The sequence below is a fragment of the Cetorhinus maximus genome, chromosome 14 (genome assembly GCF_964194155.1).
Source record: "Cetorhinus maximus chromosome 14, sCetMax3.hap1.1, whole genome shotgun sequence".
In the NCBI taxonomy this organism is placed as follows: Eukaryota; Metazoa; Chordata; class Chondrichthyes; order Lamniformes; family Cetorhinidae; genus Cetorhinus; species Cetorhinus maximus.
The window spans coordinates 10,355,498-10,382,278 of record NC_135892.1 but is presented as its reverse complement, the minus strand read 5'-3'; the positions used below and the strand labels follow the sequence as shown (position 1 = coordinate 10,382,278).

The 26,781-nt window shown below is 40.5% G+C and overlaps 1 protein-coding gene across 1 annotated transcript in view; it reads left to right on the top strand.

The window, feature by feature from the left end:
- kif16ba (kinesin family member 16Ba) overlaps window positions 1-26,781 on the top strand; it is a 126,479-nt gene that overhangs the window by 90,093 nt on the left and 9,605 nt on the right. The window contains exons 23-24 of the mRNA XM_078556474.1: window positions 4,652-4,774; window positions 6,889-6,978. Of these exons, the coding sequence (XP_078412600.1) occupies window positions 4,652-4,774; window positions 6,889-6,978 (213 nt within the window). The remainder of the gene's footprint in view (window positions 1-4,651; window positions 4,775-6,888; window positions 6,979-26,781) is intronic.

Sequence of the window (26,781 nt, the reverse complement as noted above, 5' to 3'; positions counted from 1 at the left end):
CGGCACACACAGCAGTGGTTATCCAACACCAGCCTAGCTTAGTATTTATGATCTCTGCGGTAATGCCATTGGACTAGTAGTCTGGAGGCCCAGGCTAATGCTCTGGGGACAAGGGTTCAAATCCCACCACGGCAGCTGGTGGAATTTAAATTCAACTAATAAAAATCTGGAATTAGAAACCAATCTCTGTAATCATGACCATGAAACTATTGTTGTTTGCCATTTAAAAAGAAAGCCCCTCTGGTTCACTGATATCCTTTAGGGAATGAAATCTGCCATTCTTACCTGGTCTGGCCTACATGTGACTCCAGACCCACAGCAATGTGGTTTACTCTTAAAGGCCCTGTGAAATGGCCTAGCAAGCCACTCAATTGTATGAATTTGTTTAATTTTAAAGATTTCTATTAGATCCCCTCCCCCCACCCCTGAATCTCCTGAGCTCAAAATGCAAACCAAACCCTGCCCTCATTTTGGTAAATTTCCTCTGCATTCCCTCCAAGGCCAGGAAATCATCCTGAAGTGCAGTGCTCAAAATTTCTTGCTGTACACTTAACATCGATTCACTTCAACGTTGTTTCACTTTAACATCCTTAATAAAGTAGTGTCAATATATCCATATAACGTTGCCAGTTTCACTTTAACATCGTTTCCCACATACAACGACTTCTGTGGCGCATCAGTCACATGATTTTCCCCAGTCCCTCTTCTGCTCCCGGCCTTGCCGACTTCCACCCTCAGTACCTCTTCCAGCTCGCGGCCTCTGTTCTTACCCTAGTCCTCAGGGTCCGTTCTTCAGTGACTCCTGGCTTCTGGCTCTGCTGCTGGCTCTCGTTCTGAACTCTCTCAGAAATCATGGGCTCCCTTCAGTGGCAGAAGTTGGTCGGTGCAGCTAGTTCTGGGACTTCAGCTGCTACATGCATTGACCAGCTTTTGCCACTAGATGGAGCCTGGTCAGCCGAAAAGTACCGTGTACTGAGGTGAGTACTGTAAATTTTCTTTGAACAATTTAATTGTATTATATATTGTGTTTCTTTTATATTTAATGATGTATTTTAGTTTGCAAGTATCTTAGCTGGGAATGCACAGAGCTACACATGTATTGTACAGTATTTCAATTTGTTCATTGCTTTTTCTGGGCAAGAAATATCCAAAGGAGCCCAATTTTGGCTTTAACATTGATTCCTATGGAAACCTATGATTCACGTGGGCATTTCACTTCAAGTTGCAATTTTCATGAACGCAACCACAGCTTTAAGGAGGGATTCCCTGTACTCCATTCCAGATGGAGTCAGAGCGAAGGCCTGTACACCTCAGGGATTATTCCTTCAATTTTGAATTCAAGCTCCATTGATATAAATGAGTGATTTTGGTTAGTTTTGTACGATACATTAGCTTTCAGTGTTCTGTGTAAATGGACACCCAGATCTCTCTGCTCCTCTGCAGCTTCTAGTCACGCAAAATTAAGAAAACATTGTGCTCTTTCTTTCCAATTCCAAAGCTTGTGAACTCATAAATCCAATCCAAAATGTATTAATCTTTAATGTCGCACAAGAAAGAAATTAGTTAAAATTGATGCTCATAATATAAAACCTGTAGCAGTAGTTAAAACATGGGTCAAGACTGCCAGTAAAATATTCATGGGTGCAAAGCTTTCAAAGGGGATCTATAAGGAATAAATGATGGAGGAGTAGCAATTTTAGAGACTGTATCACAAAATTAGAGTAAAGGGATTTAAATAGTGACATGGTTCACATCAGATCCATTTGGAGTGACCTGAGAGATATCATGTGATTGATCTCATAGACTGCTGATGCTGGTAAAACAATTAAGGATGACGTTTAGAGATAAATTAGCAAAGTGTATGTCGATAATAGAGCTATAAGACCATAAGACTTAGGAGCAGATGTAGGCCATTCGGCCCATTGAGTCTACTCCAACATTCAATGAGATCATGTCTGATCTGATAATCTTCAACTCCACTTTCCTGCCTTTTTCCCATAACCCTTGATTCCCTTACTGATTAAAAATCTTTCTATCTCAGCCTTGAATATACTTAACAATCCAGCCTCCACAGCCCTCTGTGGTAAAGAATTCCACAGATTGACTACCCTTTGAGAAAAGAAATTCCTCCTCATCCCTGTAATAAATGGGCACCTCCTTACTCTGAGATTATGCCCTCTGGTCCTAGACTCTTCCACATGGGGAAATAATCTCACAGCATCTACCCTGTCAAGCCCCCTAAGAATCTTATATGTTTCAATAAGGTCACCTCTCATTCTTCTAAACTCTAATGAGTACAGCCCAACCAACTCAACCTCTCCTCATAAGAAAATCCTTCCTTCCCTGGGATCAACCTACTGAACCTTCTCTGGAATGTCTCCAATGCCAGTATATCTTTCCTTAGATGAGGGGCCCAAAACTGTTCACAGTATTCCAGGTGTAGACTAACTAGTGCCTTGTATAGTTTTAGCAAGACTTCCCTATTTTTATGCTCCATTCCCTTTGAAATAAAGGCCAACATTCCATTTGCCTTACCTATTACCTGCTGAACTTGTATGCTAGCTTTTTGGGATTCATGCATGAGGACCCCCAAATCCCTCTGTGCTGCAGCTTCTTCAGTCTTTCTCCATTAGGTCCTCTATTCTTCCTGCCAAAGTGTATAACCTCACACTTTCCCACATTATATTAACCTGCCACATTTTTGCCCAATCACTTAACCTGTCTACATCCTTCTGTAGACTTTGTGTCACCCTCACCACTTGCCTTCCCACTATTTTAGTGTCATCTGCAAACTTGGCGATAGTACATTCACTTCCCTTATCCAAGTCATTAATATATATTGTAAATAATTGTGGATCCAGCACTGATCCCTTTGGCACTCCACTAGTTACCGGTTGCCATTCCTAAAAATGCCCCCCCCCCACCCCGTATCCCAACTCTCTGTCTTCTATTAATTAGCCAATCTTCTATCCATGCTAATATACTACCCCCAACACCATGGGCTCTTATCTTATTAAGTAGCCTTAAGTGTGGTACCTTTATCGAACACCTTTTGGAAATCCAAATATATTGCATCTACTAGTTCCCCTTTATCCATCCTGCTTGTTACCTCCTTGTAATTACCTTGTAATTGTAGATCTTAGTTATCCAACAATAGACTAGTATGGGAAAAATTAATGTTTGCGTTTAGAATAGGAAGGTTTTGCTTTTGTGTTTGGAACACGACCTGGTTCTGGATAATAAAACAAAGCAAGTGGGTGCCCTATAAGTTAGGGGATCAATTGGGGAAACAGAGCACATTTTAATTAAGCAGTATAATAATAGAAAAGTTGAGGGCAAATATATTTGACTGGGGCGGTGCCAGTGTGGAGAAAGAAAGCCAAATATTAGTGAGATCAAATGTGATCTGGTTAATTTTAAAAATAGTTGGGAATTTTGGTAATTGGAACTTTAGATCTGCAACCAAAAGTAGGAAATGGACAAGGAAATATTCAATTATCTTCAGGGAAGAGAAATAGGAAAAGGATCAAAGCCAGGGTTTCAAGGGTAAATAGGAAATTGGGCCAAATTTGAAATAGAAGAAAAGCATTTAGTGCAGATGGCGAGCAGAAATTGAGAACAGATGTAAAGAATATATATAGAAAATACTGCAAAAAGAAAAATTGGAAAGTCTATCAGGATTACTGAGCAAATTGGCGAAAAACGTAAGTTACCTGCAAGTACATTACATATCAGAGGAGCGTAAAGTTAGTGGTAAAACCACTAATTGTTGAAAGGCAGGGTAGTAAGTAAGAAATTGCTTTCGTTTGAACCAGTAATAACTTTGATATTACAGAACTACAAGGGGTGAGTAAGGAAGTTACTGGAAATTATTAGTCAGTGAGAAGTGGTACAAAAGAAGTCATTCAAACTTGAAATAGATAAATCATCAGCATCTGACTTGTACATGATTCACATTTCTCTCTCTCCTGTCTGCTTTGCTTCGTACTTAATTTAGGTTTACCGAATGAAATGAGGAGCTTGTAAGGATCTCTAGGTGTTTTGTTTTGTTTAGTCAGTGTTTTGTAGCTCTAGTGCTGTGCACTGGTGCAATTAGGCTGTCTACAGCCACTGGCATTTGAAAATGCAATCAATCAGTGAGAACCTAGGGATGGGACTCTGCTCTAGCTGTTAAATTAAAAAGAATTTAAAATAAATTACTTATGCCATACATCAGTAGTGTTGGTGGCTGTTTCTTTGTGCACTTGTCTGTCAGTGATGGTTTGCACTGATTGAACATTTGAAGAGAATGCTGCTATTTTCAAACCTTTTAACTACTGGTTCTGTTTGGTGTTTTTTTTAATGAAGTTTAGTGTTAGGGAGTGTAAACAAGAAAACCTTGCCAATTTATCAGAAATGGTTCTCTTAGTTTGTATAGTTATACCTCAGTTAAACAAACTGCAATCAAGGTTTTGTAAATGACTGTCTGTGAGAGCTGACAATTTAGCATTTCTTTGTCAAGGTTGTCATACTTTCTATATTATTGAACTGGGCCTTACTGTATCTTCCCTCCTGTATCTTCACTTTGCTTTGTGTTTGGTATTTCTTGCAATCATGATGCAGTGTTAGTTAACTTTCTTATTACTGATCCAAGATTTCTCTGTTTTGGTAGCGCTTATTCTCTCGAATGCTGGAGACTGATCCAGACAGCCTGAAGGATCCTATTAAAATTAGTATTCCCCGTTATGTCTTGCGCGGACAAGGCAAAGATGAACACTATGAGTATGAAGTGAAGGTGAGTGTTTAGCTTCCTTTCCATTCCGATGTAAATATAGCAATTGTATGTCTTTCATTTCTGAATTATAAAATTCCCAAAGTGAAAATTAATTTTCGCACAGGAATTGCACTTTCACCAGCACTGACCAGGCATTCAGTATTACAATAATTTAGGTAAATCTTTGAGGATGAGAGTATCCTTTCTAATGTGTTATTAAACTGTAATTTATAACGAATGCAATCAACATTCCACGTACTCAATTTTACATCACAGAATCTTAACAGCACCAAAGGAGGCCATTTGGCTCGTCATGTCTGCACTGGCTGTCCAAATGAGCATCATGACCTACTGCCATTCTCCTGCCTTTTCCCCGTACCCTTGCAGATTGTTTCTATTCAAATAATCATCTAATGTCCTCTTGAATGCCTTGATTGAACCTGCCTCCACCACACTTCTAGGCAGTGCTTTCCAGACGCGAACCACTCGTTGTATGAAAAAGTTTTTTCTCACATCACACTTGCTTCATTTGCAAATCACTAAATCTGAACTCTCGTTCTTGATCCTTTTACAAGACTACAATCTGGCAAAAAAATAAGCTGATCAAAAATGCAAAATGGTGCTCAACACCAACACGGTACTCCAGATGAGGTCTGATCAAGGCTCTTTAGATTTGAAGTTTCACTTCCTCCCCTTGTTACAATCTCCTTGAGATAAAGGTCAACATTCCATTAGCCTTTTTGAGTGCTTTATGCATTTATTCACTTATTGATTTGTACACCTGATCACCCAGATTCCCCCTCCTCCAGTTCCTAGTTTCTCGCAATTAAGAGAATAGTCCGATTTCTCTCGCTTGCATCCTCACACTTTGACAAGACTAAACATCTTGAATTTCTCTACCAGTTTCTTTTAATACCCTGGGGTAAAAGCTGTCAGGTCCTGGAGGTTTGTCTATTTTTAAGTCCTCTTATTTTCTCTATTAATATTTTCTTATTTAGAAAATCCAAATGCTGTGATTTTCAGCATTCTAAATGAAAAGATAATACTGATTCAAATGATGCATCAGACTTGATATGTGGCAAAAACAGGTTATTGCACAGTTCTGTCTCAAATGCAAATAAATGCACTGCAGTTATATTTTTCCCATAATTGCTGTAACCTTCTTGCAATATTTACTTGGTATCAGTAAAATACACTTCAGTAATCTGCTGATAACTTTATTTACAGCATTAAAGGATAAAATACAGCTTGTGCTGTTGGCTTCATGAATAAATGCACAGTACAATATGATCCTTAGTTGTATAAACCAGAGGGCTCCATTCTTGTTCTTGCTGAGTGGCTTGATCTCTCTTTGGACAACAGTTTGAGGTCTGCAGTGAGCTTTAGTATTCCGGACTGAGGAGGAAAAGAGTCAGCCACAGTAGCAGCTCTTAATCATGCCCTCTGACTTCTCCCTGGAAAAGGTGGCTATGTTGGACACAAGGTGGTAGCTTTACAACTTACTACTGGGGCCTGAAACCGATGTTGCAGTTTAGCTTCTCCATTCAAAACCATGTTTGGTCATGTCAAAAGTGAGAATACAAGCAAGAGAAATCAGACTGTTTTCTTAATTGGTTGCCCATTGTGGAAAATATCCAATCCTTAACATCAGTTATTATACCTGAGCAAAGAGTTTGAAAACCTATTCCAAAGGGGGGATGGGAATGGTCTTGTGATTCTCTGCAGTTGAATAATTTCCTGACACTTATTGTTTTACACTTGAAGAGTAGCCACTTTATTGAAACATTGGAGAACTGCCCGCACCTGTGGAACCAAATCCCAGAAAATCAATGTTTTTTTTAGTAGGATGCAGTAGGGAGAAGTAAAAATGCACTTGGACTTAGGCCAATTTGAAAAGTTAATTTATTTTGGCTTTTGCAATGTTATTCATCCAATGCATTCCACATGGGCAAACGATTAAATTTGCTAAGGCAAAATAAATTTGAGGCTTCATAAGGGAACTCTGCAGTGTTCAGAATGCAACTGATTTTTGGGTACAACTGAAAATCGAACTTTTTATACTCAGGCTGTACAGTCAAATAAATGAGGTTGCATTTTGCTATTCTACAAGAATGAATAATATTGCATTCTGTTAGGTAACCATCCTGGAGGACACTTGGACAGTGTTTCGACGATACAGTCGTTTCAGAGAACTGCACAAAACGATGAAGGTGAAATACCCAGAGGTAAACTATCATTTAAAATTTGGAAATCGGCCTAGCCCGTGACATGATAATGGGACACGTGCTTTACCCTTCTGTTATCGCAGTTAAACAACAGCGACGGGAACGTGCCATTTGCTTTTGCATTTTTGATCAGCTTATTTTTTTGCCAGATTGTAGTCTTTCGACTGAATACTAAGGTCATTTTCATTAAGTTGCTGTGTAAAACCCTTCTGTTGGCTGGATGCAAGTGATAATTGCAGATAGACTAGAGCTGGATGGAAATTTTTTTTTCATTCACGGGATGTGGGCTTCACTGACTGGGCCAGCATTTAATGCCCATCCCTAGTTGCCCGTGAGAAGGTGGTGGTGAGCTGCCTTCTTGAACCGCTGCAATCTATGTGGTGTAGGTACACCCACAGTGCTGTTGGGCAGAAAGTTCCAGGATTTGACCCAGCAACAGTGAAGGAACGATGATATATTTCCAAGTCAGGATGGTGGGTAACTTGGAGGGGAGCTTCCAAAATTGATAGAGCCTGGATATTTGGAAATGCTTTATTAACTATAGATATTGTTGTATATGTGTGTGCATTCTCCATTTGCAATAGAGGTCAGTTTTACTATAGTGAGAGTAAAACTACAAATTCTGTAAATCTGAAACGGTGCAAGAACCTCTCAGCATGTCACTCAGCATCTCCCACAGCAAGATGGCATGGAATAGATATATTGATGTCTCAGATCTAGCTGGTGCCACTTGGGATAGGAAATATCTGTCAGAACATTCTTCTCCAGCTGTCAAATTCTGTTCCATTTCGCCATATTTCCCTGTTTCCATTTCAAAACCTGCCTCACTCTACCAGCTACTTCAGCTATTTCATATGTCATCTGTGCATCTTAAAGTCATTAGTATATATCTTCCTATCATCTCATATCACTTGAGCCATTTAACCATCTTCCGTTTTCCATTTACATAGAATTTACAGCACAGAAGCAGGCCATTCAGCCCAACTGATCCGTGCTTGTGTTTAAGCACTGGATAGCTCATTTAAATTCCTCTCGTGTCCACATGCGCATCTGTGTGCACGCGTGCATGCGCTTATGTTTGTGTGTACATGCTTCCTCCCCTTTCTATTTATTCTGTTTCTTTTTAAAATACTGCTCACCAATAAGGTTTCTCAGTTCTGATGAATTTCGCTATAATCACCTTAGTTTCGCTGCAACTTGTGCCAGGAACATCTGTTCCACTTGAACCTGCCAAGCAGTGTAAATTAGCCCTGAGGTAGTGCACTTATACTACATATTACTAATATTACCAATCACACCATCTCTAACAAGGATGTGCGAGGCAGGAATAGAGTGGATCCCTTCCATATTATATACACATGTCAAAACTGGTGTAAACTAATGTGTAGGTTCACAGGGCCATAAACTCCAGTCCATATGTATATATACATTATACAAACATATGGAATTAGTCTAACATGCATCCATCCTAATATTTTTTTGTTTGGTTCAGTGATGTACAATTTCTTGACTGTAACTGCATTGATGAATATGGAATAAAAGCAAAATACTGCAGATACTGGAGATATGGAATATCACTTCAGTTCCAAAGAAGATTCATATCGGGCTTGAAACGTTAACTCTGTTTCCCCCTCCACAGTTGTTGCCAGACCTGCTGAGGTTTTCCATCACTTTCTATTTTTATTATTAAAGAACATGGACAGATATTGCATTTGAATGATGAAATTTGCACTAATAGGCGGTACTGTTGCTAATATGATGGCAGCTTGATGTTCAGTAAGTTTCTTGGCTTTTAGTTTCATCATTTTTTGATTGGTGTAATTTTATAGCAAACATTCAGCCCTCAGGCTGCACTGGATGTGATATATGTACATGCACCATGAATCTGTATTAGATGACAGGATTATTTTGGACTAAAGGCATGTGATGATGTGAGCAATGGAACAGTTCCAGGTGAAGCTTGGTGGTACTGTTACCCTTCTACCTAATGGCCATTGCTGGATAGCATTGAATGCACTTCATAACTGAGAAGGACAGGTAATTCTAAGTGCCATGCATACTGAGTACACTGCATTAATGGAAGTTAATGATGGGTTCTTCTACATTGGCTCGCTTGGTAAGGTTATTAAACTTCTTCTGGCACTACCCCCAGGTGCAGAACATGATAGGAATGTGAACTATGGTCACCTTTACCACATTGTACTGTCATTTTACAATCATCAGAGAGAGAGAGAAGACTTTAATCCAACAGCTGGACTAAAATGAACCATAATTGCATATGTAGAAAAGTACAGACTTTTAACCAGCTGCGGGCTTTAGTCTTTACGGCTACTGATGTCATTTCAAAAATTGCAAAATTCAGTTTCTTGTAAACCTAATTGAAACTGAGTGATTTCGTACAAATGGCAATGGGCTATATAATATGACTTTTCTGTCATTCTTGATATATACATGTTAAAATAAATGTCTTCTAGGTCAAGGTAATGACTGGCTACGATTTCTAGACTTACATCTCAAGACTTTTTCAGTACGATTTGCCTTCCTGTTAGTGTAATCGGTTCGATTCTAGAGCTGTCGTCTCTTTTAAGGATTTGTGGTTACCGCTAAATTTGGTTGCTTTGCATCAGCTTTTTAATTCAAAATGGAGTCACAAGAACCTTGCTATTTTTAGTCTGTTTGAAATGCAGTATTAACATTGTTTTAAAACAGTAAGTACATAATATTACAGTTTGCAGTGAATTGTAGCAAACAAAATGCAGCCATGTGAATTAAATGTTTCTACTTCAGAAGAAGCCCTTTTATGGTACCAAAGTCATATCACTGTAAATATATAATTTTCATTTTATATATAATAATTCCTTGCTTTAACATTGTTGCATTCCTGAAAATTGCAACTTTAAATGAAACTATGTTAAGCGAATCAGATTTTCCTATTACAACCAATGTAAAAGCTTTAATTGGGATCTGTGGGATCTTTCTGGTGAGAAAAAAATCCAGAACATTATACCCTGTAAGTTTAAATACTGTGCATTGCTAAATTACTATATCCGTAAACAACATAACTTTTAGCATGTTAAAAATATGAAAGAAATATGCTAACTCTTTCTGGAATACTTAGCTCCCACTTGCCGCGCCTCCTGCTTCTTGACTTTCTGGCTTGCTGCCGATCATGCTTCTTCACCCTCTCGCCGGCCAAACCTCCACCCTGCCAGTCGCCACTGATCCTTTTGCAGGCCGGCCCTCCCACTCGCCACTTCCGAGTGAGGGCTTGGGAGAGGAAAGGCTGGAAGCAACCTACAGAGAGAGAGAGAGAGAGAGCAGCTTTGAGTTGCAGGGTTGCATAGGATAAGCAGCAAGCAGGAGAGGCCCATCCACATGGTGCCAATCGGGTCATGCGACCCCACGTTACACCCAGCACGGATCGATGTTAATGTGAATCCACAAAGCTGAACGCAAATTACCGGCCCCATTAAAAACATGTCGTTAAATCAAAACCATTTAAAACGGGGCAACTTAAAACGAAGACTTACTGTGTGCTCTTTTTCTTCAACTCACTATTTACTCAGGAAACTGGCATAGTGCATAAGGAAGGAAGGGAAACAAGCAGTAGTGTCATGGAACATATAGAGATTAAAGAGGAGGAGGTGCTTGCTGCCTTACAGCGAACAAAGATAGATAGATCCCCCGGGCCTGACACGATATTCTCTCGGACCTTGAGGGAGACTAGTGTAGAAATTGCAGGGGCCCTGGCAGAAATATTCAAAACGTCCTTAGCCACGGATGAGGTGCCGGAGGATTGGAGGGTAGCTCATGTTGTTCCGTCGTTTAAAAAAGGCTCCAAAAGTAAACCAGGTAATTACAGGCCAGTGAGCCTGACATCAATAGTAGGTAAATTATTGGAAGGTGTCCTGAGAGATCGGATATATAATTATTTGAACAGCCAAGGGCTGATTAAGGATAGTCAGCATGGCTTTGTGCGTGGTAGGTCGTGTTTAATGAACCTTGTAGAGTTTTTTGAGGAGGTTACCAAGAAAGTAGATGAAGGAAAGGCTGTGGATGTTGTCTACATGGACTTTAGTAAGGCCTTTGACAAGGTCCCACATGGAAGGTTATTTCAGAAGGTTCAGACACTTGGTATCCATGGAGAGGTTGTAAACTGGATTCGAAATTGGATGTGTGGGAGAAGACAGAGAGTGGTAGTGGATGATTGCTTCTCAGACTGGAGGTCTGTGACTAGTGGTGTGCCTCAGGGATCTGTACTGGGACCATTGTTGTTTGTTGTCTATATCAATGATTTGGATGATAATGTGGTGAATTGGATCAGCAAGTTTGCTGATGACACTAAGATTGGAGGCGTTGTGGACAGCGAGGAAGGCTTTCAAAGCTTGCAGAGAGATCTGGACCAACTGGAAAAATGGGCCAGAAAATGGCAGATGGAATTTAATGCGGAAAAGTGTGAGGTGTTACATTTTGGAAGGTCAAACCAAGGTAGGACATACACAGTAAATGGTAGGGCACTGAGGAGTGCGGAGGAACACAGGGATCTGGGAGTTCAGATACATAATTCCCTGAAAGTGGCGTAACAGGTAGACAAGGCTGTAAAGAAAGCTTTTGGCATACTGGCCTTCATAAATCAAAGTATTGAGTATAGGAGTTGGGATGTTATGGTGAGGTTGTATAAGACATTGGTGAGGCCAACTTTGGAGTATTGTGTGCAGTTCTGGTCGCCTAACTACAGGAAGGATATCAGTAAGATTGAGAGAGTGCAGAGAAGATTTACTAGGATGTTTCCGTGTCTTAAGGAGTTGAGTTACAGGGAAAGATTAAACAGGTTAGGACTTTATTCCTTGGAGCGTAGAAGAATGAGGGGAGATTTGATAGAAGTTTACAAAATTGTGAGGGGTGTAGACAGAGTAAGTGCGAGTAGGCTCTTTCCACTTAGATTAGGAGAAATAAACACGAGAGGACATGGCTTTAGGGTGAAAGGGGAAAAGTTTAGGGGGAACTTCTTCACTCAGAAAGTGGTGAGAGTGTGGAACGAGCTACCATCTGATGTGGTAAATGCGGGCTCACTCTTAAGTTTTAAGAATAACTTAGATACATGGATGGGAGAGGTCTGGAGGGTTATGGACTAGGTGCAGCTCAATGGGACTAGCGGAATAATATTTTGGCACAGACTAGAAGGGCCGAATAGCCTGTTTTCTGTGCTGTAGTGTTCTATGGTTCTAACTCCAATTCAAATCCAGATCATTGTGTGTAGCACTGTAAACTTCAGTTCATTGTAATGTGATGAAAATGCCTGTGTATTGGTTTTGTGAAAATGCCAAGTTCAGCCTAGTGTAGTAGTACTTTAGTCATGCTGACTTTGAAACTCATGTCGGGATGGTTCCTCGAGCTGCTCTTGTTCCGCCACCGTAACTTTGCACTTGCAGTTACAGAGCAGGAGCAGTCCAAGGAATTTCATGTTATTATTTAGTACCTTTTTCAAATTTGTAATAGCTCCTAATTTCATCCAAGTTGTTTGGATGTTAATTCGATAGCTTAGTGCATATGTTATCGCAAGAAGTAGGGAGGAAGAATTTGTATTTATACAAGGCAGTAGGGAAAATAGAGAGAGGAGAAAAAGATGGGGGAAATTCAGACTAATATAATGTTTAAACAGCCATCAAATCAAATTAATTTCACTTCAGAAAAATTCAGTCCAAATTAACTAAAATATTGATGGGTTTCTGAAGTATCAGGCCACACTTTACTTTTCTGTCCAAACCTGTAAAAGACCGATTACAGCTTTCAACTATTTCGCCATTTTAACTGCTACATTAACTCAACTCATCACCATTTAGCATCACGGCCTATAGTAACTTCTAGCGCTCCAAACGAGATTTGGCTGTAAAGGGGTTTTATCATGGTTCATGACTAATATTCTTTCTTAGGAATGGAAGCTAAGTGTTAGCATCAAATGGTCCCTGGTCAGGTACAGCAATATTAGTTCAGAGTATAGCTCCCTCTATTCTCTCCAAGCAATATGCCCAAGCCCCAAAGAGAAAGCATCTCAATTGCACCAGAGTGACATTTTGCATTTGGCGCAGCAGCCACCTTGTAGCAGTTGGGGTGATATCGTTGAAGAAAAATTAATTCCAAGATCAAAGAAAGCAGCCAGCTTTGGATGGTTTCATTATTCAGTGCTTCCCGCATGTGCTCCGTTCAACATCTGAATTTAAAAAAAAATGTCAATTTGATATTTTGAGTGATTCATTATGTATGATGTGCCAAAATATGTGCTCTTTTGGAGGAGAGATAAGAAATAAAATAAAATCTTTGCTTTTCATAGCATTGGACCGTACTTTTGGCTTGTAATAAATACTTGAAATATGGGTTATTGTTGTTGCTATACATTTAACAACGTTTCTAACATCCTACTGAGATTCAACAGAATGATGTACTGTTTTCTCACTAGAGACTTCGATAGCTGGATGGCCTTATTCCTTCCGTTAATTTCCTGCATCTTTCATCATTTACTTGGGAGATTTGGTGGTGGCCTTACAACCACAATTTCCACAGTTTTTTCCAATTTTTCTTTTCCCACCTATTTCCATTATTTTTAAATGTATTTCCACCCATTGTTTTATCTCTACCTTTTAGCATTTTTTGATTCCTTCGCCCCACCCCACCCCCACTAGGGATGTCCTGCTCATCCTGCTTTCTACCCTTAATTAGCACATTCCGTTAGATAATATCACCACCTTCAACACCTCTTTGTTCTTTTGTCTGTGACATCTTTTGGTTATCTCCACCTATCACGGGCCCTCTATCCAGCTCTCTTGTCGCAACCCCACCCCCTTAAACCAGCTTATATTTCACCCCTTTTCTATTTTTCCTTAGTTCTGTTGAAGAGTCATGCGGACTCGAAAGGTTAACTGTGCTCCCTTCCACAGATGCTGCCAGACCTGCTGAGTTTTTCCAGGTATTTTTGTTTTTGTTTACAACTTCCACAGCTCCTTATTGTTAGTGATGTGGAACCATTGTCTCTGTGTTTTATATTTAAATTAATCTGTTTTTCAAGTTAACATTTCTCGGATGACCAAGTGTGACCTGTATAGGTGCTTTGTGTGGGATTCACATGGAGAGCACTAATTAACTTACTGAATTGTGTTAATTAGTTAATGTGAATGAATTGGCATTGTTTTACAAGGTTAAGAGCATGCCCTATACTGATCTAAAAGAAAGGACCCGATTTTGCAAGACTTGCAAAATTCGTGCTATGAATGAATGGTTAAGTGACCCAAGCTAGCACTCTAGGATGACTGGGCCCATTTTGCAGGGTCAGCTCATTTGAATTATTAGCATAAGTTCCCTGTGCAGATTTGGCCTTGAATTGGCAGCTACTTTTAATGGGGGGTGTACAAATTCTGATTAGCTCAAAGTTAAAGGGATGTGCAAAATTAATGATAAACAGCGGCATAGGGGACAAATATTATTTCAGCTTTTATAATTGGGAAGGGGGCTAGAAAAATGGTCTGACCAAATGCAACCCAAAATTGGGTTTATAACAGAACCTGTGGGCAATTGATAATGTGCCACAAATCCCAACCCTCTGTTTGATGGTATGTGCAGTGGATGTACTGCTTTGTGAAGTGAGCACAAGGAGGACAACTTCTCTACCAGAAAGAACTATACCATACCTGGCAGAAGGGGAAAACAGGATAAATACAAAAGCAAAAACACTTCAGACGCTCAAAATCTGAAATTAAAAACAGAAAACCTTGGAAATACTCAACAGGGTGTCAGGCAGCATCTGTGGAGAGAGAAACAGGGTTAACGTTTCAGGCCAATGATGACCTTTTATTCTAATGAAGAGTCATCATCGACCTGAAATGTTAACTCTGTTTCTCTCTCTGCAGATGCCGCCTGACCTGCTGAGCGTTTCCAAAGTTTTCTTTTGAGGCAGGATGAGTGCGGTTTACATTATAGCAGCTGGGAAGAGATGCAGAGGAAGATGGCAATCCATAAGAGACCTGGCAAGGTTATTCTGCAAATGTTGTCTTTTAACCTGCTGCATGTTTCCGAGTGATGCACGTCAAGCTCTGCCGCAACCTTGTAGTTGCACCTGGTGTATACCCATGCTTAAAGGCTCACGTTCCAGATAAAGCTTACAATGAAAGGCGTTTCCATCCTTAATCTTGAAAGGACTGTTCACATCAAGCCACTAACACGACAATGGACGCTACATGGAGTGCAGGACGGCTTTCAGGGTTGGGCGTATAACAGCCATCATTTATGTGGTTTACTTTGGGAAGTTCAGCACTACAGTGACATTGGACAGCTATGCCACGTTGTGTAGGAGGAAAGGAGATAGAGTGAATAAAGGAAACTGTTTCTAGTGGCTGAAGTGTTGATAACCAGAAAGCACAGATTTATGGAATTGACTGGAGGACCAAAGGTAACATGAGGAAAACTTTTTTACACAATGAGTAGCCAGGATTTGGAATATACTACCTGATAGGCTGGTGGATACAGATTCAGTAGTGGCTTTCAAAGGGAAATTGGATAAATGCTTAAAGGAGAAAAAATTGAAGTGATACAGACAAAGAGCGGGAAAGTGGGACTTTTATTTCAAAGATGGCTCTTTGGAAAAAGCCAGCCACAGACACAGTGGACCAAACGAATGGCCTTCCATGCTGTATGATTCTATGAAATTGTAGGCCGTGTATCAGGCGCCTGTTTGATATGCGAGCAGCACATGTTACACTGCGAGGCATCAAGGAACCACAAGCATAACAGTTGAGTGAAGTACTGTCCCTGTGCCGCAGTTTGCTTGCAGGTGTGGCTTTTGCAGATGGCACGCAGCTGATTCACAGGAAATTGAGACTTTTGTCCTTGATCCCTGACAGGTAAGTGTGTGACTGTCTGCACCTGGGGTTTTTGAGTCTTCTAATCTCCAGCATTCAGTTTTCATTGTGTATCTCTGAACCCATGAACTATCAGCACTTGGAGCACTTCGAAAACAAACATTTGCAGGGGTTTAAAATCCCTCACCCCAATATTTTTGAAATAAATCAAATATCAAAAATATGGGAGAAATAGTAACAATATTGCACAAAAATAAATCACATGCTGTTTTTTTTTAAAAAGAAACTTTTACTACTTTAAGAACTCCAGCATCCAGAAAGCTTCTTTTGTTTCCATATAGGGAAAAAAGAGCAAAGCTGGCTTGGATACCACATTAGATTGGTACTTTTAATTTTTTCTGCCAGCAACCTGAGAACTTACTGAGGCTAGCTAATGACTTGCCTGTAAACCCTCATCTCCGCAGGTATTTCTCCAAATGTAATATATGTTTATTAATTGTTCCTGTGAAACTCTTTAATTCATTGTAAGGTGCTTGTGTAAATGCAAGTTACACTGCATGCAGAACATGAGATTTCTTCCAGATAACATGACAACCTCTGCCTGTACTACAATAGCACTACAGGAGCATGAGAGCCTACTGCCTCTGTCATTTTGACCATAATTGTTGTCTCTGCTTGTAATTAGTTTTTTGTTGGCTGAATGCAGTTCCTAGTAATTGCCCTATTACAGGATGAAGCTGTCTTTATTGTGAGATTTGTGGACAGAGGATACAGGGCATGGCTGATGTAGGAAATGAAAACATTGCCAGTCAGGTGCAGTTGGGCACAATTCTAAAGTTGGGGCAGAGCACATTTTGGGTGCAGGATAAAAGCTTTACATTGATTTTGGCTGTACGCTCTGATATGGGAATGTTTGATCCTGACACTGCATGATAATGCAAATAATCCCTTTCCCTAGCATTGATGAACAAAATAATAGTCATTTGGTAGTACAGAACTTGATTATTGCTGAAAAAGAGACATGTTTCAACTTACACTCATCAGAACACTTTGCAAGAATACAATACAGGGGAAAACAACAATTTACACTGTATGAGGAGAGAGTGCTGATTGGTTGGCAAGTGGACTCTGGTAGAGGCATTGTCATGGGGAATGCATCAATTGATGGTGACTGACAGTTAACTGCCAAGCATTGTTTAAAATTTAAACCAGGCAGCTTGATCTTGATTGGTCAAGGCATTGCCCTGAGGAATGAATGAGCGAATGGCTGTCACTTATTTTGTTTAAGTGAAACAGGCACAATGTGTGTACTTGTTCTTTCTGTCTGTAAATAACAACGGGGCCCCTGTGTATTAATATATGTAGTTTCCAGTATATGCAAATGTGCCACGTGCGTATGAATATATGTGGCTTATATGCGTAAGGTAAGCCAAACTGCAAGCCCGATTGACAATCTTAAATTGGTTGTCAGCGTAATTCCTAGCACACTGAGGACTATTTAGCAAATATTGTCCAATCGCGGAATCACATCTAATGTTGGACACGGTGTTTTGAATTTTGCAAGCAAGGGTTGGTTGGCTCTGTACCTTGCCCATTGCGAACAGCGGAAGGGACATACTATTTTATACGATCCGCCAGTTTTGGGATGTGCAGCCTACTGGCATCACACTGGCACTGAAATTCATATACCACATTACTCATTTGCGTGATAGGCAGAACATCTTTTTGACTTGACGGCAGCATCCTGTTAGTTGCGAATACCACTTGTGTTGCAACTGTAGAGTGCAGCATGAAACAGCTAACTTCACCTATTGCTCAAATTTTTGAGATAAATTGCCCTTCCAGGGTAATCTGAGCTAGATAGGGCACTTTTCAGGGTCGAAGGTGATGGCCTTAGGCCCGTTCATGAGTTTGCGTGAAATACATCGCGAAATGATCTGATCAGGGCAGCCATTATCCCGCAGGATGCCTTTGACGCACCCAGTATCAACATTAAGCTTGCATGGTGAGTAAATGGTTTGGGCCCTATTTACAAGATTGCCGATAAGACCAATTTTATAGTGCGTCGAATTGTAAGAATCCCAACGCGTATATTGACCAGTGAAGGTGGACATGCGGTAGACCGTGGAGAGAACTGTATGGCAGATTTCTCAAGTAGCTGTGTCTGCATACGTATGGGTTGTAAGACTGTCCAGTCATGTTGTGTGGCAGGTCTAGTGGATACGAATTTGGACCCATCATTAAGAATGGCATTAATTTTATTGATATAGTCATGCTTGTTAAGGATGACTATTGCTGTCCCTTTGTCAGGTTTACTGATGTGTATGGCTGGATTGGTCTTGAGGCCTCACAATGCTGTAAGACATTCGTGTTGCATGTGAAAGTCAGACAGGTCTTTCAGAATTCCATAATATGTGTGCGGTAGATCAGCTAGGTGCACTTTCAAGGATTCAACATCTTCAGTGGACGCTGGTTTGTGGCGGGGTAGTTGGGAGTAGAGGAGTTCAAACTCACCAAATACCTCTTGTTTGATTTGGGATGAAGGCACACCAAAATTGAAGCCATGTGCAAGAACAAACTCCTCGCTTTTTGAGAGTGCATGGTCAGAGATTTGTTACGTGTTTAGTGGCGTCGTTAATTGCGTTGCCAAACCGCTTCCGCTTAAGTGAGTTTATGGTGCGGATGTGTTTCAAGTGGGTACGGTTTATGGTACGGTCATCTATTGAAGCAATATAGTGGCACTGCTGGATCAAATCAAAAAATGAAAGAAATTTGCACATCTCAGGCCAAGTGCAATGTAGGGCACAGCGTAAATTAGTAACCCTACTGGAGGCAACGCCCCTACCAATCAGAATCAACATGCCAACCAGTCAGCACTCCCTTCTCATACAGTATAAATTGCTGTTTTCCCCTTTTATTGGTGTTTTTGCGAAGTGTCCTGATGAGTGCAAGACGATAAGCTTTGACTTGTCTCTTTCTTTCAGCAAACTCAAAAAAAATCATAATTTCGTGCGAAAGAGATTCAAATTGCACCTTAACACAAGTAAATACAAGTGAGGAAACAGCTTACCTTTCGCCACTTGACCAGAATTAACGTAATGGGAATTAATCTATCTATTGGCCCAGAATTTACAGCCAAAAAATAAGGGTGAATTTAATGGCGCTCACCATTTTTAATGTGCAAATTGTGCAACAACATGGAGTGAGGAAGAGGTACTCTGTGAATTGTGAATCACCACAAGTTGCTAGATGGTTTACACTGCTCTGCGCAAATAGCAATTTGTTCCGAAATCTCCCTGTGGGTTTATGGGGTTGTTGCATTTGAAGAGAAGGCAGTTGTATTTATGTAGCACCTTTCATGACTTTAGGTGATCACAAAGTACTTTGCAGCCAATGGAGTACATTGGAATAGTAATTGCCCATTAAACAGGGCAGAAAGAAGCAAAAAGACAAGAAAGAAGCACCTAGTAAAGATGGGGGGAAACAGAAATGAGAAGATCAAAGAATCAGCAATAGGATGATGTTGTACAGATGAGAGCACCAGTATTCTTTTGATATAATGTGTCTGATGCCACAGGTGTTTGACTGGAATATAAAAGGGAGCAATCTAATGTTACTTCACAACGTAAAGTGCCTCTGAGATTTTGGGTGCTGTTATAGCTCGGTGATGTTTAGATTAGATTCACGGGAATGGTTCCAGGGATGAGGAACTTCAGTTATGAAGATAGATTGGCGAAATTTTCTTTGGCGAAGGGAAGGCTGAGAGGTGATTTCATAGAGGTATTCAAAATCATTAGGAGCCTGGACAGAGTAGATGGGGAGAAACTGTACCCATATGTGAAAGGATTGAGAATGACAGAGCACAGATTTAAAGTAATTGGCAAAAGAAGCAAAAATGACACGAGGAAAAGCTTTTTCACACAGCGAGTGGTTAGGATCTGGAATGCACTGCCTGAGAGTGTGGTGGAGGCAGGTTCAATCAAGGCATTCAAAAGGGAATTAGACTTGTCTGAAAATGAAGAATGTGCAGGGTTACGGGGAGAAGGTGGGGGGAATGGCACTAATTGCTCATTCGGAGAATTGGTGCAGACATGATGGGCTGAAGGATCACCTGTGCTTTAACGATTCTGTGATTTTAATTCTTGTTTTCTTTAATCCGGGGTTTTAGGCAATGTATTTTTTCACAAATGCTAAACTACCAATATTTGGAATTGTGAAAACAGTTGTTTTGATTTTGAGTTTAGGACAATTGCATGAAAAAGTTGTTGATGCTCACGATTGATTAAGCAGCTCAACACTTCATGTACGTTTTATAATTAATTTAAATGTGCACTTCATTGATTACGGAGGTGGCCTGTTTCTTTCTGTTCTCTGTGGCAATTAAGGTCAGGAATCTTTTAGTTTATTTAACAAATTAATTTGTTTAATTTGAGAGCTGTTCTCACTGGTGTTGACAAAATTAGGCGTTATTTCTGAATCCTTATTTGAAGAAGACCATTGATTCCATGACTGTCTGTCTGTACATTTTGTTCTACCCTAGGGCTGGTATTAATTCAAATTGGATAGTGCAACATTCTTCTTGTTTCATTCCAGGAGGGGCAGGTTCTACTTCAAAAGCAAGCTTATCTTTTCCTGCAGTGGCAGCTAGCTGAACCAATATGCAGAGGATTCCTTAAGAAACTGACCTTGAGGCAATTTCCTCTCAAGATTTGGCCTGGCTTTTACTAAGCTTCATTGTCTTGAGAGCTGAGACTGATATGAACACTTGGTATTGCTGTGATGAGGCTATCCTCAACGTCTATTCTCAGCCGCCACCAGTCTCTACACTACTTTTGTTATACTGTTAATTCTGTGGAGTTGGAACTAATTATGGAATAAGTCAGATTATCTCCCAAGAGTGCTTTTTCTCTCTCTCTGGGAAAACAAATCTAATTTCCACATATAGAGTTCCAATCTGATGACTTGAAGTCCTTTTGTTTACTGTAGATATTTCAGAGCTTTTATTGATTCTGGGACTCAGTGATGCTCCATAAACTCGAACATAAAGCAAAGTATGAGACACAGTAGAATATTAAAAAGGTCACCAGATGCAAATTTCATGAAGGGACAGTATCCTGATTATCCTCTACACGGTTGAGAACAATCTCTCTTTGAATTGTGGAGGTTGAACTTCTTTCACAACCACAGTTAAAATACCAGTGAGTCCATTTACACTGGTGTGTCAGTCAATGAGTTGGAGTGGCACTTGCAGCAAGAAGTCCATTTTAAAACAAAGTCGATTTACTCAGTAAACGGAGTCTATTTAAACTGCACATTAAAGCAAACAGTCTACAGAGTCTGTTTAAGAGGTCTCTAAAAACATCTCGATTAAAAGCAGGGTGATTTCTCTAGGAAAATGCAGTGAGTGGATGATAGTCATGTGTATAAAATCAACATTCTGGCCGGGAAATATAATTTGCGCCTTGATGCGAAAAAGCTTTTATCTGAGGTCACTCACTGGTCACTAGCTTTAACAAAATTCCACTTCAAAAAGGAGTTTTTATTGCAGCGAGTCTTTTGACCATTTACATTATTCACAGACTTGCCAAATATCACTACCCAGGAGCTTAGTGTGAGTGGCAAACGGACATGACACGTAATGTTTTATGGATGTATTTTTTTCATGTCTTTTTTATATATTTTTCCCTGCTCAGTTTCCATTCTGACCTGAAGCTTAGTGACAGTTTATCAGGAGAGTTTGAAGGTATATTCTTAAAAGGCAGTTCAAGATGTTATTTCTGATATTAGAATCGTCAAAAGTTTCTTGCTTCACTATCATTTCTTCTTTGAAGTAAAGCCCTTTGGCAAGGACATAATTGTAGAATAAGATAGAAAGTATTTACTGTATTTATTTTTTAAAAATGATGGAAAATGCCACTTTTTTTCCCATTTTTGAGAAATGTCAGAATAGTACAGCATTCTGTACTAGGCTAGTGTCCTGAGGCCATTCAGCCCATCAAGCCTAATATATTAACTTACTAGTCAATCTCATTTGAAAAGTGAAGACCACAAGCAGCCTTGAATCCAAGGAAGGTTAAGGAGTGGAAAGCAATTGGGCAACAGATGAGGTAAGACTGAAGATAGGGGGCAAGAGGAGGGTAGAAGGTGTAGGTACTGTGGTGCAGGGTAGAGGTTGTTAGTGAAAAAGAATGATCGAGCAGGGTTAGACAAAATGGGGAGGGATAGAGTAAAGTGATGGGTCAGGGGAGGAGAGTTAGAACTATGAGATGTGAAAGGCCGGGAATCTAAGGTTGCTAGAGGGTATCAGAGCAGGTTAGAGGCTCAGGACCAGTGACACAAGCACATTGACAGTTTTCAGATAATACAGATGGATAAAGCATAGAGAGAGAAAGGAGATTATAGAGATGACTGAGATGGGCTAAGGAAGAGATCAGAGAAGAGGGAAAACAGGATAGGCAGGGAATGTCCTAGACAGGGAAAAGATGTCAGTGGGGAACGTGTGTATGCAGATGTTTGGGAGAGGTGAAAGATGACAATGGGGCAATGAGAGGGGAAGGGTAGTTCCAGGACGTCACTGCAGGAGTTCCTCAGGGTCGTGTCCTAGGCCCAACCGTCTTCAGCTGCTTCATCAATGACCTTTCTTCCATCATAAGGTCAGAAGTGGGGATGTTCGCTGATGATTGCACAATGTTCAGCACCATTCGTGACTCTTCAGATACTGAAGCAGTGCATGTCCAAATATCACAAAACCTGGACAATATTTGGGCTTGGGCTGGCAAGTGGCAAGTAACAAGTAACATTCACGCCACACAAGTGCCAGGCAATGACCCTTTCCAACAAGAGAGAATCCAACCATCACCCCTTGACATTCAGTGGCATTACCATTGCTGAATACCCACTATGGTAATCCTGGGGGTTACCATTGACCAGAAACTGAACTGGACTAGCCATATAAATACTGTGGCTACAAGAACAGGTCAGAGGCTAGGAATCCTGTGATGGGTAACTCGCCTCCTGACTCTCCAAAGCCTGTCCACCATCTACAAGGCACAAATCAGGAGTGTGATGGAATATTCTCCACTTGCCTGGATGAGTGCAGCTTGATACCATCCAGGACAAAGCAGTCTGCTTAATTGGCATCCCTTCCACAAACATTCATTCCCTCCACCACTGACGCACAGTGGCAGCAGTGTGTACCGTCTACAAGATGCACTGCAGGAACTCACCAAGGCTCCTTAGGCAGCACCTTCCAAACCCACAACCACTACCATCTAGAAGGACAAGGGCAGCAGACACATGGGAACACCACCACCTGGAAGTTCCCCTCCAAGGCACTCACCATCCTGACTTGGAAATATGTCGCTATTCGTTCACTGTCACTGGGTCAAAACCCTGGAACTCCCTCCCTAACAGCACTGTGGGTGTACCTACATCACAGGGACTGCAGTGTTCAAGAAGGCAACTCACTGCCTTCTCAAGAGCAATTAGGGATGGGCAATAAATGCTGGCCTAGCCAGTGACACCCACATTCCGTAAATGAATTTTAAAAAAGCAGAATTGAGAAAAATAAAATTAAAATGGACGACATCAAACAGATTAAGGGAGGTTAATTGCTAAATGGCGGCATTAAATTTAATTAAATAAATTGAGGAGGGAGTTAACAAAATGAACTTAATCAAATGCAGAATTCATAAATTAAAAGCACCTAATAAATCAATATTAAACAGCTTGACATTTGTCAACAAAATTAATTAGACATTATGGGTTTACTGGGAAAATTTGTTAAATAAATGTTATAAATATTGTTGCATTTTTGGAGGAAGTTAAATAAGCATCGTGAGGCTGATCAGTGAGAAGAAGATGCAGCAATAGTGAATATTTTATACATGTGCATGTCAGCCACTTCTCCTTCTGGTTATAATGGTGCAGCAGCAAGCAATAGGGCAGAAGCATTGCAGCACCGTCCAGGTTTGTGGGCTGACATGGATACAACTGGTCCAGCAATCCATTGAGTGTGGGTAGCTAAACAGCCAATGGCATGCAGCAGGCAGAGTGACCCAGAGACCAAGGTTGGCTGTATCACTTCTGGAGTAAGTAGTATAGCAGCAGCCACATTATCACCACTAACTGGTATCTCAGCAGTGCCCTCTATCCCCAAGGCTAAATTCCCTTTTTGACCCCTGATCGGCCCAACCCCTGCTTTTGCCACTGTTTTACAGTTTATACGCCTATAGAAGACATTTGGATTCCCTTTCACGTTAGCTGCCAGTCACTTTCATAAGACCATAAGACGTAAGAGCAGATGTAGGCCATTCGGCCCATCGAGTCTGCTCCCCCGTTCAATTAGATCATGACTAATCTGATAATCTTCAACTCCACTTTCCTGCCTCTTCCCCATAACGCTGATCCCCTTACTAATTAAAAACCTGTCTATCTTAGCCTTGAATATACTTAATGAACCAACCTCTACAACCCTCTGCAGTAAAGAATCCACAGATTCACTGTCCTCTGAGAGAAAAAATTCCCTCTCATCTCTACCTTAAATGAGCGACCCCTTACTCTGAGATTATGTCCTCTAGTCCTAGACTCTCCCACAAGGGGAAACAATTTCTCAGCATCTACCCTGTCAAGCCCCCTAAGAACCTTATATGTTTCAATAAGGTTGCCTCTCGTCCTTCTAAACTCCAATGAGTACAGGCTCAAGATCCCTCCATACCCGGGATCAACCTACTGAACCTTCTCTGGGCTGCCTCCAATGCCAGTAAATCTTTCCTTAGATAAGGGGACCAAAACTGTTCACAGTATTCTAGGTGTAGACTAACTAGTGCCTTGTATAGTTTTAGCAAGACTTCCCTATTTTTATACTCCATTCCCTTTGAAATAAAGGCCAACATTCCACTTGCTTTCCCTATTACCTGCTGAACTTGTATGTTAGCTTTTTGGGATTCGTTCACGAGGACTCCCAAATCCCTCTGTGCTGTAGCTTTCTACAGTCTTGCTTCTTTTAAATAATATTCAGCTCTTCTATTCTTCCTGCCAAAACGCATAACCTCACGTTTTCCCACGTTATATTCTATCTGCCAAGTTTTTGCCCACTCACTTAACCTGTCTGTACCCCTCTAGACTTTTTGTATCATCCTCACCACTTGCCTTCCCACCTATTTTTGCGTCATCTGAAAATTTGAAGATAGTGCATTCACTTCCCTCATCTAAGTCATTAGTATATATAATAAATAATTGTGGCCCCATTACTGATCCCTGCAAGAAGGGATATTAAAAAAATCTGTTGTCCCTGAATCAGATAAGACCAAGAATTTATTATGCTATGTATATTTATGAATAATTGAGAGTAGTAATTGTTTCTGAAATAGAGCTGCCCTGTATGAAATGAAGAAGTGCTTCAATGACTGGTGGAAGAGTTTATTGAGCCGTTAATTTGACCAAATGCAGCCATTTGGTTGAAACTGACATATTGTGGAGGTTAACCATCGGAAGCTAAAGAATGTAGCAAGAGCTTTTTACATCAAACGTCAAAAGTGGCCAGTGTCCAATCTTCCTGAGCAACAGGAATGTAATTGTGCTGAAGACTCATGTTCAGTGAGCTGCTGTAGCAATTAACTTTGTAGTATGCCAACCTCCTGCCAAACATGCTCTTGAACATGACATGATTTTACATTCAAAAGTTCCTTTAATTCAATCAACTGTTACTTTCGCTTTTTCTCTTTCGCAGTGGTAACAATTTTTTCCACCCTCACTCGCCATAAATCGACAGTGTAAGAGTTTTCACCGCCAAATGCAGCACAGAATGGTTGCCATGTTTGTCTACACAAGTAATTTCTGCTTTGATAAAAGTTTTGGTAAATTATTTTGTTTTTATTTTGCTTTTCTTTGTTTTAATTCGGGGCTACTTTTTTTCTCTCCATCATTTCTTCCTCCTTGCTGAAGAATATTTCCATAGTCAGTAAGCATCTGCAATATTTTGCTAAGTGGCTGCTATTCTTGTATGACCCTTAATAACAAGCTGCTCAACCAGGTGGTTGTTACAACTGTTCCTGATTCTTTCATCCCATTTATTCTTTCTCTTTCTATCGCTCTCTCTCTCTCTCTCTCTCTCTCTCTCTCTCGCACTCATGCTGGTTACCAGTTAGGAATGAAAACGTTGGCTGATTTTGCTCGATCTCTGCCCAAAGACTCTGACGAGAATTGTAGCTCCTCTTCTGCCTCAGCAGAAATCAACTAGTACACAATCCAACATGGAACCTGGCATTTTCTTGATTTAGATAAACTTGCTCGGCTGTTGAAGGAGCCTTATCCCAACCATGTGAACAAAGAATGTTTAATACTCATAGTTTGTGTTCCTGGGGAAATCCAAAACAGTCTACATAGATTGCCTGTTTTAACAAAATATATATCTAACGGGGATCAGAGGTGTAGGCCCTACATTACATTTTGACTGAGCTTCCTTAAATTTGCGAGCAATTAACAAGGTGTTATATTAATTAATATAAGCCTTGGGGCTGATAATACAATGGTGGCTCCAGTTGTGCATTAGGCCATCGGGTCCCCATCTTATTGGGTATGGAAGCTTCAGGCCCACTCTGCACAGGCAGTGCCTAGTATGTCTAATGCAGCAGGCATGCTCAATGCACAGTTGGAGTCTTGCGTGCAAATTTTGTAGAAAGCTTCATCTTTTCTGGCAAGCAATGAAACTTAGCTGCTAGCCAATCACTTCTCTGCACTTGGAAGCAACGCACAGGCAAGATAATAAGAAGGAGCACATAATTAGGAAGTAGAAGGTGAAACCCATTCACTTTCACTGAGGTGAACAACAGAGCAGTGTTGATGCTCTTATCACTATCTAAGTTTGATTCGCCAGTGTACTTAATCCAGAGGAAACAATCTGGAGAATTGGTGGGAAACCCGCATCGCTTCTAATGGGAGGCATAACCAGGTT